This window comes from Cynocephalus volans, chromosome 8 (assembly GCF_027409185.1).
Source record: "Cynocephalus volans isolate mCynVol1 chromosome 8, mCynVol1.pri, whole genome shotgun sequence".
NCBI classification, from domain to species: Eukaryota; Metazoa; Chordata; class Mammalia; order Dermoptera; family Cynocephalidae; genus Cynocephalus; species Cynocephalus volans.
In genome coordinates, this window is record NC_084467.1 from 11,562,249 (window position 1) to 11,578,506 (window position 16,258).

The 16,258-nt window shown below is 51.2% G+C and overlaps 1 protein-coding gene across 2 annotated transcripts in view; it reads left to right on the top strand.

Moving 5' to 3' along the window:
* Positions 1 to 16,258, top strand: part of KAZN (kazrin, periplakin interacting protein) — a 435,768-nt gene that overhangs the window by 267,974 nt on the left and 151,536 nt on the right. Inside the window, exon 1 of one of the 2 annotated variants that reach the window (XM_063106371.1) lies at positions 13,398 to 13,605. The exons of the other annotated variant lie outside the window; for it this stretch is intronic. Coding sequence (XP_062962441.1) covers positions 13,398 to 13,605 — 208 coding nt within the window. Of the gene's footprint in view, positions 1 to 13,397; positions 13,606 to 16,258 lie in introns of those variants that run through there. 2 annotated transcript variants of the gene reach the window in all.

Here is a 16,258-nt window from a genome sequence, read left to right on the forward strand (position 1 = left end):
ATGAGCAGGTCATGGGGGGATGGCGAGTGGGGCTCCAGGTAGGCAAGTAGGGGGTGATCCCTGCTCAGCTGTTCTCAACGAGCAGAGGGGCACCCCTCCTCTGCCCCCTCTCTCCCCAGAGCTGATGTGTCCAGGACAGAAAATCTCCAGCTCCCTGTGTTCATTAGCGCCATGAGTTGGACTTTGCTCTGTCAACCTGGGCCAGTACTCTGTGAGCTGAGTCGTAGCTTCTGAGCACTAACTCTGTGCCAGCATCATCGTATCGTGCTGGGTGCTTTACCTGCCTCGTTTCATTTATTCTTTTATTCTTTTTTTTTTTTTTTTTTTTTTTTTTATTGGCAGCTGGCTGGTACAGGGATCCGAACCCTTGACTTTGGTGTTATAGACACCATGCTCTGCCAACTGAGCTAACCAGCCAGCGCTCACTTAGTTTAGTCTTATGGACAGTGGATGAGCCAGTGCTAACGAGGCAAAAAGCAGAACCATCGAGGCATGTGCCCCGGAGTCAGACTGCCCAGATCCATTCCCATCTTCATCATTCACAAGGAAAGTTAATTTCCCTGCCCAGAGGTCAAAGTTGCCTCTTCCGTAAAGTGACATAACGGGAGTATGTACTTTCATAGGGTTGCTGTGACGATTAAATATAGTACATACAGTTTGGTACCTTGGCACATGGTGAGCGCTATGTGTGATAGTTGTTAGTGCTCTTATGATCCCCACTGAACAGACGAGGACAGTGAGGCTCTGAGAATTCGTGACTTCTCCAAGGTCACACAGTTAATTATGCTCCACCACCCTGGCAAGGATCCCCCATGGGCTCTGCCCTCTGTCTCCCACGTAGCTTGACTTGGAGACCCCTTACCATGTGCTCGCAATCCGCGCCGCCAATACCATGCCCTTCTGCTCCCCACCCAGTTTCCTGCCACCTAACAGGTAATATCTCATCTTGGCTATATGCTTTCTGAGTCTGTTACTGCCACCGCACCTTTGCTTAGGCTGTTTTCTTTGCCCGGAGTGCTTACCCCCACATCTCTGCCTATCTTGATTGTACCTTTCAAAGCCAGGGCCAAATAACATCTCTGCCCTGGAGACTCTGCAATGCACCTGGCTGGATGAGCCCCTTCTGCATTCCTATGGTCCTGCCTCTTCAACTGGCCACCTCCAAAGCATCTAGAGGGTGAGGACCACATCTCGCACATCATGGCTTTCGCCCTTCTTGTGAACCACAATGCTTTGTATGTAGTTGTGCTTAATAAATGCATGATGAATGAATGCCTGGCCCTGGCTGTATTCCAGCCAATTAGCCCCCAGCTCCCAGAACAACTCTGGGAAGTCTGTGGCCTGTAGATCTCTTGGTCATCTGCTCTAACCTGTTCCAACGTTCATTACTGATCTTTAATAGGGAGTGGCTGTCATGATATCTGCTTTCCCAGTAGCACCATCGAGTGAGTGCTCCAGGTCCTTCGTAGTTACAGAAAAGGACTTGATCTGAAGGGCCAGCCTGGGCCTTCCCTGGTGTGTGTGCCCTGGAGCCTCTTGTCCCTCCTTCCTGGGATCCTGTTCCTGGCCTGGGACTCTTGGTGACTCTTATTCAGCCCAGGGTTTCTCAACCTCAGCACTGCTGACATTCAGTGCCAGATAGTTGTTGCAGTGGGTTCTTAGCAGAATCCCTGGCCCCACCCAATAGATACCAGTAACACACCTCCTCCCCAGTTGTGACAACCAAAATGTCTCCAGACATTGCCAAATGTCCTCTAGGGGATAAAATTGCCCCCTGGTTGAGAACCATTGATAACTGGAGTTTCCCCTGGGGTGACCAGGATGAGAGAGACTGTGACTTTAGCATGGCGAGGCTGCAGGGCAGGGTTCAGAATCCCCAAACCTATATGCAGGGGGGTCACAGAAACAAGGGGAGATGGCTGGGCATGGTGAACAAGAGGGGGCGTACCTAGCACCTGCCAGTCACAGCCAGGGGGAAATGGTGGTCCAGTTTTTGTCAGATCTTGAGATTTTTCAAGAGAAACCAGAAATCTTGTCTTTTATGTGAAATTTCCCAATTCTTAAATGTTGGCAACTAATGCGAATTGTTAAAAAAAACACTGTGGGGAAAACAAAATATGTCTGTGAGCCACACGTGGGCTGCTGGCTGCTGCCTTTGCAACCTCTTGTACAGACTGAGATTCCATCCTGAAAGCTAGGGCAGCTCGCATCACCCCGGAGGCTGCACATCCCAGTGGTCCGTGTCTTTGGCATAGTCCCTGTCCCTATGGGCCACTCTGACCCCCTTCAGAGTTCCAGTACCAAGACGTTAGAGGGTTCTACATTCTTGAGGGAGAGAGAATATGGGAGGTGTGCCAGGAAGGAGGTCGAGAAGCCTAAGCTCTTGCCCAGCTCTGGCGCTGACTTGCTGTGTGAGCCTGGGCCGTCACCTCCCCTCTCTGGCCTTCAGTGTCTTCCTCTGCTGAATGTTCATAGGAGGAAGAAAGAAAAGGGAGGTGGAATTTGTTCTATGTTCCTGAGACTTGAATGAGCGCTTCCCCTTGGCAGGGCAGTGCCCTAGCTGGCTTGCCCAGTGCCCAGCAGGCATCTGCGTCCTCAGACTGACCTGGGCAGGGACAAGCTGGCTCCACCTCCCAGCTCAGGTATCCTGCATTTCAGAGTAGAGAGTCGGGGTGGTCCCCGATGGACTCTGTGCAATTAGATTATTAAATGCTAGAGGCTGCTGCAAGTATAAAACCCACACCCTTGTCCCTGGGAAGGCTCAGGCCCTCGGCCACTGCTGGTGCTGACGGCACAGCTCTGGGTCAGTGAGACAGTCCCCCTACTAGGAGGTGCTCATGGCCACAGGACAGCTCAGGTGGGCAAGCCCGCACCTGGCCTGTCTGGAGTCCCTAGGACAGTTCCCAGAGGGCTCTGTGGCTACAAGGAGTCTTAGTGAGGCTGATAAGAGATGAGGGAGTCTAGGAGATCTTTTTATCTGACTCCCTAGCTGTATAGATGGGGAAATTGAGGCCTGGGGGAGAAAGTGTTTACCGAAGGTCACCCAGCACAGAACAAACACCCACATCTCCTGACTCCCTGTCCAGTGCTCCTTCTAATCTGCCATGTCAGATCTCCCAGAAATGGGCTGGTGAGATGTTCCAGGTGACAAACCAGGACAAGCACTGACTTTGTCTCACTAATTGTGCCTGGCAGCCAGGCGGGTCACATACATGAGTGAGGTAGCCACAGGTACGATGGTAGGGAGCAGTGGGGACTGACAGGTGGGGCTGGGACGGTGCACAGTCACCACATGGGGGGGAGTGGGGGTTCGATATTACCAGATATCTTGATTTTTTTCTTTTTTTTTGCAGCTGGCTGGTACTGATTTTTCAACAAAAGCAGGGAAAAGAAGCAAAAAATCTGAATTTTTTTGGTATAAGATATTCTAATTTTTAAATGTTGGCAACTATTTTTTTAAATGTTTTATAATGGAGTACTAGGAAAAGAAAACACATTCATAGGCCAGATTTGGCTCTAAGAGCTAACAGTTTGCAACCTCTGCTTCCCTCTCTTACCCTCAGTTTATTCGGCTTTAAAATGGGTATAAGAACAGTAACACCTGCCCCCCACCCCCCCCACCCCATAGCACCATTGAGGGATTAAACAAGGTGATGCCACGAGAGGGCCTGTCATTCTGACTGGAGTAAGTGGTAGCTATTATTTATTAAGACATGAGGTATAGTCAAGGTCAAGGGTTCAGATCCCCTTACTGGTCAGCTGCCAAAACCAAACAAACAAAAACAATAGCATCAAAAAAAAAGACATAAAACACTTTTCTTAGGCAAAATGGGAAGAGGCTGGAGCAATGTAAGGGACTCGTTAAGGTTAGCACAGGGCAACTGGAAAGCCCTGAGCTAGAACTGTGCGTCTTTAGGAGCGCATGCTTGCAGCTAGCCTGGCTCTGTGGGCCTGTGTCCCGTTTAAGCCCTGCCCTGGCCTTACATTTACAGGGGGAGATTGGGCCCACTCAGCAGCTGGTGGGGTTGTCCTTCACCCCAGGAATCCCTGCCTATCCCTCGGCTGGGCCCCTGATCTGGGAGAAACATTCCGCTTTCAAAGGTCATCTTTAAAAACAAAAGAATGCAGCTATTTTCACATTTAGCAAAACACATTTTTGCTTGTTTGTTTTAATGAGAAACTTCAGGGGGAAGATGCCAGGCCTTCCTACGTATCTGTTCAACAAATCTGCCTCCTGAAGCCAGTTGCAAAGATACTTAAAGGACAATTCTGGGGAAAGAAGGATTTAGAACAAATTCTCTAATTAGTCCCATTGGGACAGGGGCCATTGCAGACTTGCGCCCTGAGAACCCAGAGACCAGGGCCTAAGGTTTCTTCCTGATGTCCAGAATGCAGAACATTCTGCCTTGCTCTCTGAGCTTGGCCCACACTAGGGCTGCTGGGGGCAAAGTCAGGCCCATGACCTTGCTGGGGGACCTTGCAGCCACCAAAGCCCCTAATCTGCTTGGGCGGTGGTGATGGGGGCCGCACGTGCTCTGCCTTCAGAGTTGAAGCCCGCGTGCATTCACTCTGGCTTTGTGCCTGAGTTCCGGCAGGCGGGCAGGCAAAGCCCGTAATTATGGGAAAGCAGCCGCAGGCGTGTGCGGACAGGCTTCCCGGAGCCCAGGCAGGTGGCCTCCCGACAAGGAGGACTCTGGGTGCAGAAAACCATCCGGTGGGGGTCAGGGGTGCAGATTATGTAACTGTGACGCCACAGCCACTGGAAACGCGACCTTGCCATGCTCCACTGCCTCAGTCCTCCCACTCAAAAGGGCATGAAGCCCTAGCATCCCTTCCTGTGGGCAGGGCAGTGGCCCTCAGCCTCATGAGCCTCAGGGTCACCTGGAGGGCTGTTAAAACATAGACTTTCAGGCTCCACCTCCTGAGTTTTCTAATTCTGGGGTGGGGCCAATAATTTGCATTTCTCATAAATGCTCAGGAGTGATGCAGCTGGCCCAAGGGCCACATTTTGAGAACTATTGCCTTAGGGCTTACCTAGGCCTTAGGGCTTACCTAGGGCTTACTGGGCCCTGGACTTGCTGTGTGCCCCTGGGCAAGTGTCTGAGCCTCTCTGGACTTCCATTTTTCTCACCCATCAAAAGGGGAAAAAACAGCTTTGTCTTTGAACAATTAAACCCCACTTTGGTATTGGGATGCCTAATTACTATTTGCAGGTAGCTCAGAGATTTTCCCATGAAAGACCAGGCATGAGTGCACAGGGTCTTACACTATTGTTCCTACTTACTTGTAGCCCACTGTGGTAGCCGATCTATCTGCAAGAGATGGGCACTTTGGGGCTGGCCAGTTAGCTCAGTTGGTTAGAGCACAACCTTATAACACCAAGGTCAAGGATCAGATCCTCATACCAGCCAGCATCCAAAAAAAAAAAAAAAAGGAGATGGGCCCTTTAAGCCTTAAAGGGACAGGACAGGACAGAGTCTCTGGGCCTCATTACTCACCAAGCAAGAATCTTGAAGCAGTCCAGTAGCCTGGTCTTTGGGATCATTTTGTTTCCTTGGGGTGTGGGTGGCAGAGACTCATCACAGTCCCAATGATAGGGTTCAATGAGTTACAGTCCAAGACACATATCTGCCAGCAATTCTTTCTCATTGTAACAGCCCATTGGACCTGTGAGCTTCCTGTGCACGGAGGTCTGATTGCTTCTCGACACAGTATTGAGGACAGGGGTGGACTCATGGCAGAGGCAAAGTACACACTGACCAAATGGCATAAACAGCAAATAAAAAACTGGTTCCATTACTGCACTGTCCCTGAAGCCCGGCTGTGTGTCTGGCACTCTACAGTTACATGGGCTTTCCCACCTACAGTCTCCTCTGCTCCTCATAGAACACTCTTGGGAGATAGGCAGATATTCTTACTGAGGCCCCAGGAAAGTGGCCTGACTTGCCCAATTTTAGTCGTAAGTAAAGGGCAGTTGCAAAAAGAAAAGTGCAGAACTCCATGCCTTAGACCCTCAACCTCGTAACAGCCTTTCCCAAATTTAATCAGTTTTCTTTTCCATGTCCCTGTAAGAATCATTCTACAGGTCATGGCAGTGGAGATGAAGCTGGGAGGGAGATAAGCTGTGAGTCCAGGCCCTTCCTGGTTCAGGAGGAGGAGTGTGGAGGAGGAGCGGGGCCAGCAGGGAGGCACTGAGGCATGCTGGGAATATGGTTTCTTCTTTGCAGAAATTGCCAGTATTTCTCCAGGGCCTGCTACGTCCTCTTGGTTTCACCCCCTGGCATACTGCAGGTGCCCAGGGCCTGCTAGACTGCATGGTGGTTTACCTCTGGAGCCCAGTACAGTGCCTGGCACACGGTTGGTGCACAATCAGTATTTGCTGAGTCGATGAATGAATAAATGAACAGACTTGGTTGAAGTACTGGGTCTAAATTTACCAGCTCTGCAATCTTGGACAAATCCTTTCACCTCTTTAAACCTCATTTTCTTCAACTGTAAAATTAGAATAATCATAATCATCAATCAATAACATAATGATTATTATTTTTAACTGTTTCTTCAGCTGTAAAATTGGAATAATAATCACTATCATCATCAATAATCATGAAGATGATGATGATGATGATAGCATAATACTTAGAGAACAGGCTCTGGAGTCAGAACTACCTGTATTTGAATCTTGGCTCTGCCTTATACCTAGCTGTGTGACCTGAGGCCACCTATTTAACTTCTCTGTACCTTAGTTTAATAATGAGGATACCTCATTTTAATAATAAGGATACTAACAATACTTTAATCTGGGGATTAAAACAAGCTAACGTGTAAAATGCTTCATCTAATATTATTAATAACCCTTAACAGTAATGATTATATCTCTTTGCATTGATTAATTAAACAATAACGTTTAAGTAAGAAGTACCAACAGAGTGCCTGGCACAGAGGTGGAAGTTTTCAGTAAACAGTAACTGTTATTCTTTTCTTGGACCCTCCCTGGCCGGTGGCCCTCTGTGTCTCTGAAGTCACACACAGGAAATGGAGACACACAGTCTGAAAATAGTGGTGATTAACACCAGGTGCCATTCCCAGAGCCAAAAACCCCAGTTAGCAGGACCCCTGTTGGGGAAGGTGAAGTACCACTAGTGGCCACTGGGGGCAATAGAGGGCCCATCCTGCCCTGCAGCCCTGCTGAGAGTTCCCTCTGGGTCTCATCTTTAGGTGGAGATGACAATTGCACCCCTGCCCACAGGCATGCATTCTCCAAAACCCTGATGTAGGAGGCAATTCCCCAGAGAACACTCCTCACTTTTGAGAGTTAGACTCCCAAACCTGCATTAACCAGCCACATCATCTTGGATAAATCCTTTTGTTTCCTCATCTGAAACACAGTGCAAGGGTGGTTTAGAGGGTTGCATGAGCTAGAAAGCATAGGACCTGGGGCAAGGTGAATGCTCACTAAATGACATCTGCCAACGTAGCATCATGGCCATAAGTATGAACCCTGCAGCCAGACTAATGGGCTTGAGTCCTGCCTCCATCACTCACTGGCTGTGTGACTTCAGGTAAGTGACTTGACTTCTCTGTGCCTGTTTCCTCGTCTGTAAAATGGTGATGATAATAACAGTATATTACCTCTCAGGGTTGTTGGGAGGATTAAAAGAATATGTAAAGTTCTTAGAATAGTGCCTGGCACATAGTACATGCTATGTAAATGTTTGCCAGTATTATTACTACAAGTTGCAATTTTTTTTTTTGTGACCAGTAAGGGGATCGCAACCCTTGGCTTGGTGTCATCCGCACCGCACTCAGCCAGTGAGCGCACCGGCCATGCCTCGGTGCTCCCAGTGCCACACTCTCCCTAGTGAGCCACGGGGTCGGCCCTGCAATATTTTTGCTATTACTGTTTTTATTCTGAATAAGTTGCAACATTTTAACTTTCTGCAGAAAACCTTCCTGCTTGAAGCGAAATCCCCAAAATGGGGCTTAGAGGAGAAAGGCGAGATGTGGCCCCTGGATAAGGAAGGACTTTTTATCCTTTTTTGCAGCTAAGAATCTAATTTGGGGCCTGAGACAGTCTGACAGGCAGGACACAGAGGCCAGCTGCGCTCTGTGAAAATGCTTTCATGCCCTGTTCTGCCCAAGGACTGAGTTGAGCTTCTGCCTCTAGGGCAGGCCCTTTGGAAATCCCTAAAGGGGATCAAGATCTCTGCCAGGTCATGTGGGGGCCCCAGAAAGTCTGTCAAAGGGTACCGGCAAGCCCATGATGGGCCCACAAAAGTCTCCAGCCTTGCTGGCACAGATGGCAGGATGGACTTGGGTTAAAGTCTTCCATCCCCCAAGGACAAAAGTCTAAGTAGGTTTGGAGGAAAATCCCACTCTAATCCTCCCTGCTGCACCTGTGCCCCAGAGTCCTACTGAGATGGCCGAGGGAAGAAGAGAAGATCAGCACGCTCCCACTGGTGGCCTCAGCCACAAAGGCAGCCCAGGGCCTGCCGAGAGACTTGGAAGTCATGTTGGAGTCCCCAGGAGTGGGCTGAAGACTGCAGATCTCTATGGAGATGACAGAAAGAGCTTGTCTGTCTCAGAAACAATGGGCATGTCACTCTGGCCCCCTCTAGGAATGTCCTTTCAGCCCAGCTTCTGATGGTTTACCCTGTGTTAGGCACAGCGCAGAACCTGCCATGAGCTTCATGTCATTGAAACCTCCCAATACAAGTAGTTACCACGATCACTTCCATTTTACAGATGGGGAACCTGAGGCTTCCAGGGATGAAACTGCTTGCCCAAGGTCATTCACTAGTGAGTGTCAGAGCCTCTCTGCCTCCAGAAACTGTGACCCCAACCTTCGGGTGGACAACCTCCAATATGGCCCCCAGTGATCCCACCTCTTGGATCCACACCTTTTCTCCTAGAGTGTGGATGGGACCTAGTGAAGCCCTTCTAATGAATAGCATGGGGACAGGTGATGAGATGCCATCTCCAATATTAGGTTGCAAAGAGACCAGGGCTTGCATCTTAGCACGCCCTCTCTTGCTCTTTCGTGGAGTCCTCTGTGGAAGCAAGCTGCCATTCTGTGAGTAAGTCCAGAGCAAACAAGGAATTGAAGTTCTCAGCCCAGCACCTCAGCAGAACTGAATCTTGCCAAGAGCCACCTAAGTTAATTTGGGAGTAGATCCTCTCTAGTTGAGCCTTGAGTTGACAGCAGACCCAGATGACACTGACAGTGTTTGTGGTTTTAAGCCACTAGGTAATGGAGTGATTTGTTATGCAGCAATAGGTAACTAATACACTTCCTGTCACTAGTAGCAACACACACAAAAACCACCATGAAGAAGGATAAAAAAGACCAACTCCATCATAGTGGGCAGAGCTAGAAAAGCCCTCCCTACCCCTGCTAAACCGGCCCTTCGTGTTGCTTTGCCAGTGAAAACACTTGAACACAGAGACCGAAAGGCACTTTTCCATGGTCACGCACAAGCTGGGAGGGGGAGAGCTTTGCAACTGAGGTCTCCAGACTCATAGGAAGTCTTGCCAGTTCACAAGGGTGTTACAAAACTGTGCATGCTCCTAGGAATCAAGCATTGCTGCTATGTCTTAGCTAGAGGTGCTTAGAGATAGTGCAATAACATATTGGTAAAAAAAAAAAAAAAAATCTCAGTAAAAAGTCTTCTACAAGTATTCAAAGCACAGCCAAGAACAAAAAAATACCTGAAAAATTCCAGTGGGCTCAAATATTCAACTTCAAGCCGATGCCAAATATAACTGGTGTCTCTTAATATGATGTTTCTGGTTTTTGTTCCTTAAGCCAAATATGTCTTGCAGTTTTCTCCTGTGATCTAAAGGAAGTTCCCCTGGGAATGAGAGGGCACTGTGGATGGGAACTGCCTTGACCCCTTGTGTCCCCAGCCTCCTTTGTGCCTTCTTTGGTGGCACCCTTGAGGTCAGGGTCATGGGGACATTGTCTGGCCCCAGAGCCTGCAACCAGAGGAGCCACCCCACCCCTGTCTGGAAAGCCCACTTCCCCACCCCCAATCCCACTGTGCCTCTGCTCTTTAAAATGAGTATCTGGGAGGACTTGATGGGGACAGCTCCTGCTGCCTCTCCTGACCCCCAAATCCTCCCTTCCTGCTACTCTGCAGAGGCCAGGCACAACGTACCCTGGAGAAGAACAGCCTGAGCCAAATCCTAGGCCCAGTTTTCTCCAACATCAATTCCCAGCATCCCCCAGGGGGGCTGGGAAGGTCTTTTGGGAGTAGGACTAGCTACATAATTTGCGAGTCTCAATGCAACATGAAGTGCAGGGCCCCTACTTGAAAAACAGTTAAGAATTTCAAAGCAACGACCACAGAACATTAAACCAAATGCAGGGCCCTTCTGAACGTGGGACCCAACATGACTGCCCAGGTCACAAACCCAGAAGCTGGCCCTGCTTTAGAGTCTCCACTACAATAACTCTGGAGTGATCCTTTGTGTAGGACCCACCCAAGCTGCTCAGGGCAGAAAATGGGCTGTCAGTTCTTGGTTCCTGGATCTCCTGTTGCAGAACTAAGCAGAAATGTCTCCTGGGCCCAGGGTATCTTCATAATCAGAAACATACCTCAAGGAAGAAATACCTCCCCACCCAAGCAGATGGTTTTCTGGTAGGCTGCAGACTGCTGCTGCAGCTTCCAGAGGCTTGCCTGCTAGCAGAGTTGTGAGCAGGGGGAGTGAGGGGCTGCAGCTGACTCGGGGAGGCTTGGGAAGTCTGGGAACCCACTCTGAAATTTGGGGGAGGTGGACCCAACTGCCATCGGAAGTCATGGTCCTGAGTGTGGGGAACACACACGCACACACACAGAGCCAGGGCCAAACTTTGCTGAGTAAGGACAACAGAGGAAATTCCCCAGGGCTGTGCAGGCTTGAAAACCGGCTTGGATTATTGAACGTAACTAGGAACTACGTGCAGACTTCTGAGAGGTTGCAGAGGAGGCCAATGAAGGTAGCAGTGAAATGAGCACTGGTGGCCAATGGACAAAGAAACTTCTAGACGTGTTTATTTTGGTGTTCTTCCTCCTTTCCTCTTCCTCCTTTTCTTTCTTCTTAAGTTTTAGAGTTGCCAACATTTCAAACTTAGATTTCACAGAAAAACCTATACTCCCAGTAGCTCTAAAAAAACATAGAATATCTGGTAACACTGGGTCCTCATTTACTGTATAACAATCCACTGCCTGCCCTACAGGGGCTGGTGGACTGTTGCTTGCCACAGTCCGCACCACCCCCTAATGTTTCCCTGGCACTGAATCCAAGTGACAAGTGCTTCATACTCGTACTTGTGCCGTTTGGTTTTTCTTGTCATGGAGTTAAGAGGAAAGTGCATGCCTCTGTCCAAAGTGGGAAAATAGAAGGTCAATCAGGAGTTCTGTGTGCTTCAAGAAATACAGGAAATAGCATTTTTCTTTCTGGAAGTGAAAAGTCTTCCTAAGTGTTTAATATGCAAAGGGTGTCTAAGCCAAAAGAATACAACCTCAACGTGCTTATGAAACAAACCATAGTAGGCTCTGAATAGCCCACCTCATTCATTCATGTCACCCGGTAGGTACCTGCAGGTATCTCAGACAGAGACTCCTGGACCAGATGTCTCTGTGATCCAGAGTCTGGCAAGGACATTCCCAGTTTCTCCACTTATAAGGGCTCAGAGCAATCTCTTTTGTTCTGTTCTGCCTGTTATCCTAGCAAAGCCAGAGGAATTTGGGGATTGCCACCATCTCCTGTCACTTGGTGTGGGGTCAATTTCCATCCTCCAGAGTAGTATGGATGTTTAACCTCATGGGTAGGTTTCTTCCACAGCTGGGAGCACCACCAGCATTTGGCTTGGTGGCCTGCCCTCCCCTGGACAGTCAGTGTTCCAGTTAGATAGGGTAGGGGACCTGGAGCAGCCCCGTGGACTTCCACAGCTGGGCCATTTCCCAGTCATTGGGAAGGTGAGGAATATGTGTGTGTGCGCAGCGGCGGGTGGGGGGTGGGAGTTGGGAAGGCCATGATGGTTGGTGGCCAGGCCACTGTGGTTGCTGAGAGGCGGGGCTTTTCACCCACGGCAGGAAAGTGACTCATGAAAGGTTATACACTTGGGGGAAAGTAATTTGACTCTCACAGTTTGTTGGAGAGCCATATGCCCACCCAGGAATTCCCACAGCTCAGGCCCAGGCCAGTGGGAGCCATAGGTTACAGAGCCAGGCCTGGGTAGGGTGGGGTGCAGCAGGGGTGGCTGGGGACTCCACTGAGTGTGTGTGACTCCTCACCTGGCCATGTAGCCTAGTCTACAATAGGGGGAAACTGGACCTGCCTCCTGGGGCTGTCAGGAGCTAATTAGTCCTTCTAAAGAACATCATTATCTCCAGGTCAGAGGGGGCTCAGAGCTACAAACCACTTTACAGGAGCACTGGCAGCCACTTGAACACCCTCCAGGGAGTGGGTTCAGATTTGTAGACCCTCCATGGTGCCATCTCCTACAGCACTTGGCTGGCTTGGTGACTGGCCCCCCACTCCTAGGATCCAGGCCCTGGCCTTCCCTAGGAATCACCTCACCTGCAGGTGGCTGCTGTCATAGTGGGGAGTTCATAAGCAGCACCAGTGATGGACAGGGAGAGAGTTACTGATGCCCTATTTTATAGATGGGGGAACTGAGTCTTGGGGAAGTCACAAGGTCTCCCCCTAGATCGCAGTTTTTTTCTCACTTGCACAACGTGTGCACTCAGTATCACATTCACGGAGAGAATGGCTGGTCACACAGTGAAGCTGAGTGAGAGAAATGTCCCAGGGGCTGCTACCCTTTCCTTCCCCACTCTTTCTGCCCTCTCCCGGCCAGTGATGGGGACTTCAGCTCTTTGGCAAGGCTGTCACAAGGGAACAGCAGAGTGGAGAGACATATGCAAACTGGGGTGCCAGTCAGCCCTCCCCTTGATGCACTCGCTTGGGGCTCGAGTCCTGCCACTTCTGACCCCCGTCACACCGGCCATCTTTTTCTCTGACCCTCAGTTTCTCCAGGAATGACCACGTTGGGGATGCGCGCAATGGGGCGACGCGGCGCTCCCCGAGGCACTCGGGCGAGTCTGGTCGCCGCGGAGGGGGCGGGGCCGGGGGCGGGGCGAGCGGGAGGCCCTCGGCAGCCCGGAAGGAGCGGGGGGAGGAGCCGGGGACTGGGAGTCGTTCCCACGTGAGAGGCTCCGCGGCCGAATTCCTCGCGTGCGGCGGCCGCGGACCGCCCGGCGTCCAGCCGGACAGAGAGCCCGGGTCCGGCGCGCGCGGGCGGCCGGGCGGGCAGCGGGGGCGGCGCTCGTCTGCGCCCCGATGCGGCGGCAGCCCCCGGGGCTGTGAGCCCGGCGCCCGCCGTCGGAGTCCTCCACGTCCCCCGGGCACGCGGCATGCGGGCGGCCGACTCGGGCACCTGGGAGCGCGTCCGCCAGCTCGCGGCGCAAGGCGAGCCGGCGCCTTCCTGCGGGGCGGGGGCCGGGCCCGTGCGCCCCCCGGGGCCCGCAGCCTGCGAGCTGTGCGCGGAGGCGGCGGGGCCCGGCGATCGGCCCCGCGCCGGGGCGACCTCCGTTCGAGCGGATGGCCACTGCAGCCAGCCCGGTAGGTGCGCGCGGGGCGGGGAGGGCGGCGCGGCCACAGGCCCGGGAGCCGCCGGGGCCGGGCGCGCGGGGGCGCTCCGGGCCGGGATCGGGAAGCCGTTGGTGGCAAAGTTGTCGCCGCGCGCCAGGCGGGTGCAGCGGGGAGACGCGCGGGACGCGGAGTTAGTTCTTCAGCACGGGGCGGGGGTCTTGGGGGCTCCCCGGCTCTCCGGCCCCAGCGCCGGAGAGGACTGCAGTGGGAGGCCAAGGCCACGCCTGCTGGAGTCGTGCGATCCCGCGGCGCCTGCCCCAGCGCCTGTTTGGGGAAAGGTAGGAAAGGGGCCAGCCCGGCGCACAGTTGGGACGACCTCCTGTGACTGCACCTGTAACCCAGCTGGCAGCCCCATAAAGTGCCGAGGAAAGCGCCCCTCCACCGCCGCCCCTCCGAGAGGAAACTGATGCCTCGCATTTGCTCGGAGCGGAGAGATATGGCAGTGGTTCTCCTGCACTTGAACTCGGATTGATGCAGGAGAAATTGCAGCGGTGGAGACACAAATGCAGCGATCTAAACGCATAACGTTGGCTGATCCGTCCCAAATGCAGAACAGCCTTCTCGTGCTGAAAGTTTCCCAGTGGGCACGCCCATTCCATCCCGTTCCGGTCCCAGCTTCCACCGCCCCCCAGGTTAGGTCATGGGAGGTGGGGGGGGGGCAGGAACCTCAAGATCCGTTTGCCTCTAGGGCAGGAAGAAATTTAGATACAAGACGGAGAGCGTTTCTGAGAAGGGGCTGAATACTTTTTTTTTTTCAGTTTGAAGTTCTGAATACTTTTTCCAGGAAAAATGGGGGGGGGCAACATGGTTATTCATTATTTATGGAACACCTATTGTGTTCTAGTAATTTACTTGCGACGTCTCCTTAAAATCTTATCACAACCTTGGGAGTGAGGCTGTGTTATCTTCATGCAAGATGAGGACAGAAAAGCCCAGAGGTTAAGCGATTTTCCCAAGTTCTCACAGTCCTAAACCATGGTGCTGGAATTTCAAATTTTATCAGTGGAAATCCAAAGCATGGCACCAGAGTACCTCCCTCAGGCAGCAAACACGTCAGCTGGAGAACAGACGGGCTTATTTACCTAATAACTATTTCTATCCGGTGAAAAAAGCCAGCAGCAGGGTCCCCTAATTCCTGTGTTGGTCTCCCCAGAAGGTGGAATGCTGCTCCTGGGTGTCAAGGCAAAGTCTCTCTCCAGTGGAGGAGTTTTACTTTTTCCAGCTTCTCCCCATTTGCACGTAGCAGTTAGAGTCCAAGACAGGTTGACAGAAAACAGCACAGATGCAGAGAGTCAGCAGATGGGAGAGCTTCATGGGCAAGTGGCTTCATCTTTTCAAGACTCAGTTTACCCATCTGTAAATAATCATAGTACCAACTGAGGACATGATCATTCAGAAGATGGTATCCGTAAAGCACCTCGCCTAGTTCACTATAACTACTTAATGAATGTTAGTCCTCGGCTTCTTCCGAAGTTCTCGCTTGTTGGATCACCTGTGAGCACCCCACTAAGTCAGTTTTCCATTTGGTTGTGATGCTATCTGCTCCACCTCCATACTTACGAACTGAGTCAAGATGACTTTTGTTTTGTTTGTAAAATGCTTAAGTGACGGGAGCCTGAGTGTTGTGTCAATGGAAGTTGTTGTTATGTAAACACGTATAGGAGATGGCCAGGTGGAGATACAGCTGTTTACTTTGTGTCTAGAGTCTCCATTTGTGTGTTCATAATAACAATGTCCTAATGACATGGTGTTGCCCAGAAACGCATGTCTCATAGGTCTGGGGGTTGTTGTTATTCCAGCAGCCTTCCTAGTGTGTCCCTTTAGGGGAGAGAGCATTGGAGATCTCCTTTCCCGATTTACAGGTGACATCACTGGTATGAGACAGGAAGAAACCAGAAAGTTTTGTGTTCTCTCTACTCCACTGCCTTCACCCTCTTCTGGTCTCTGGTTCTTAAAGACCAAATAGAATTTCTAAGAACTTTGGTGATGGCCGGGTGTTGAGGACAGCCAATCGTGGGGCTGGTTTCTCAAACCATTGGCTGTTACAAGTGGTTTTCCTCTGGGAGAAAAATGGAAACTTTTTGGCTTAGAACTGCAAGCTGAAATTGTTGGTGAAATAAACATTTCAGCCAGGCAGTGAGGCAACTGGCCCTGGAATCTCAGCACTTTGGTCCCTACCTGCATGTGGTACTCAGTTTGAACAGCTCAAAGAGGTGCCCTGTTGGATGGGAATATCTGAGACTTTCACACTTTGACCGGTGTGGAGAAGGGGAAAGGGTGAGGGGATATTTGTTTGGCGTGATGAAGGCCTGGATTCCTTGACATTGCTCAGGGAGGGTGTCTGAGATAAGCAGGGTGATTGGCCCTGTAATGGTGACAACTTTGGCTTCTGGAGTGGACGGAGCAGGGACCAGAGCAGGAGGGGCAGACATCAGACGCTTGCATGGTCTGCACCTGCTTCTGTCCCAATTCTGTTCGATACTGAGATACTCCACAACTCAGGTTCCCTGTTGGTGTGGTGGAGATAACTCCATCTGGGGCACACTGGGGGTTCTTAAGCTGGAAACACGAATAAAGCTCTTCGATCTTTGTTGTCCGCTCATTCAGTCACATTTCTTGAGCA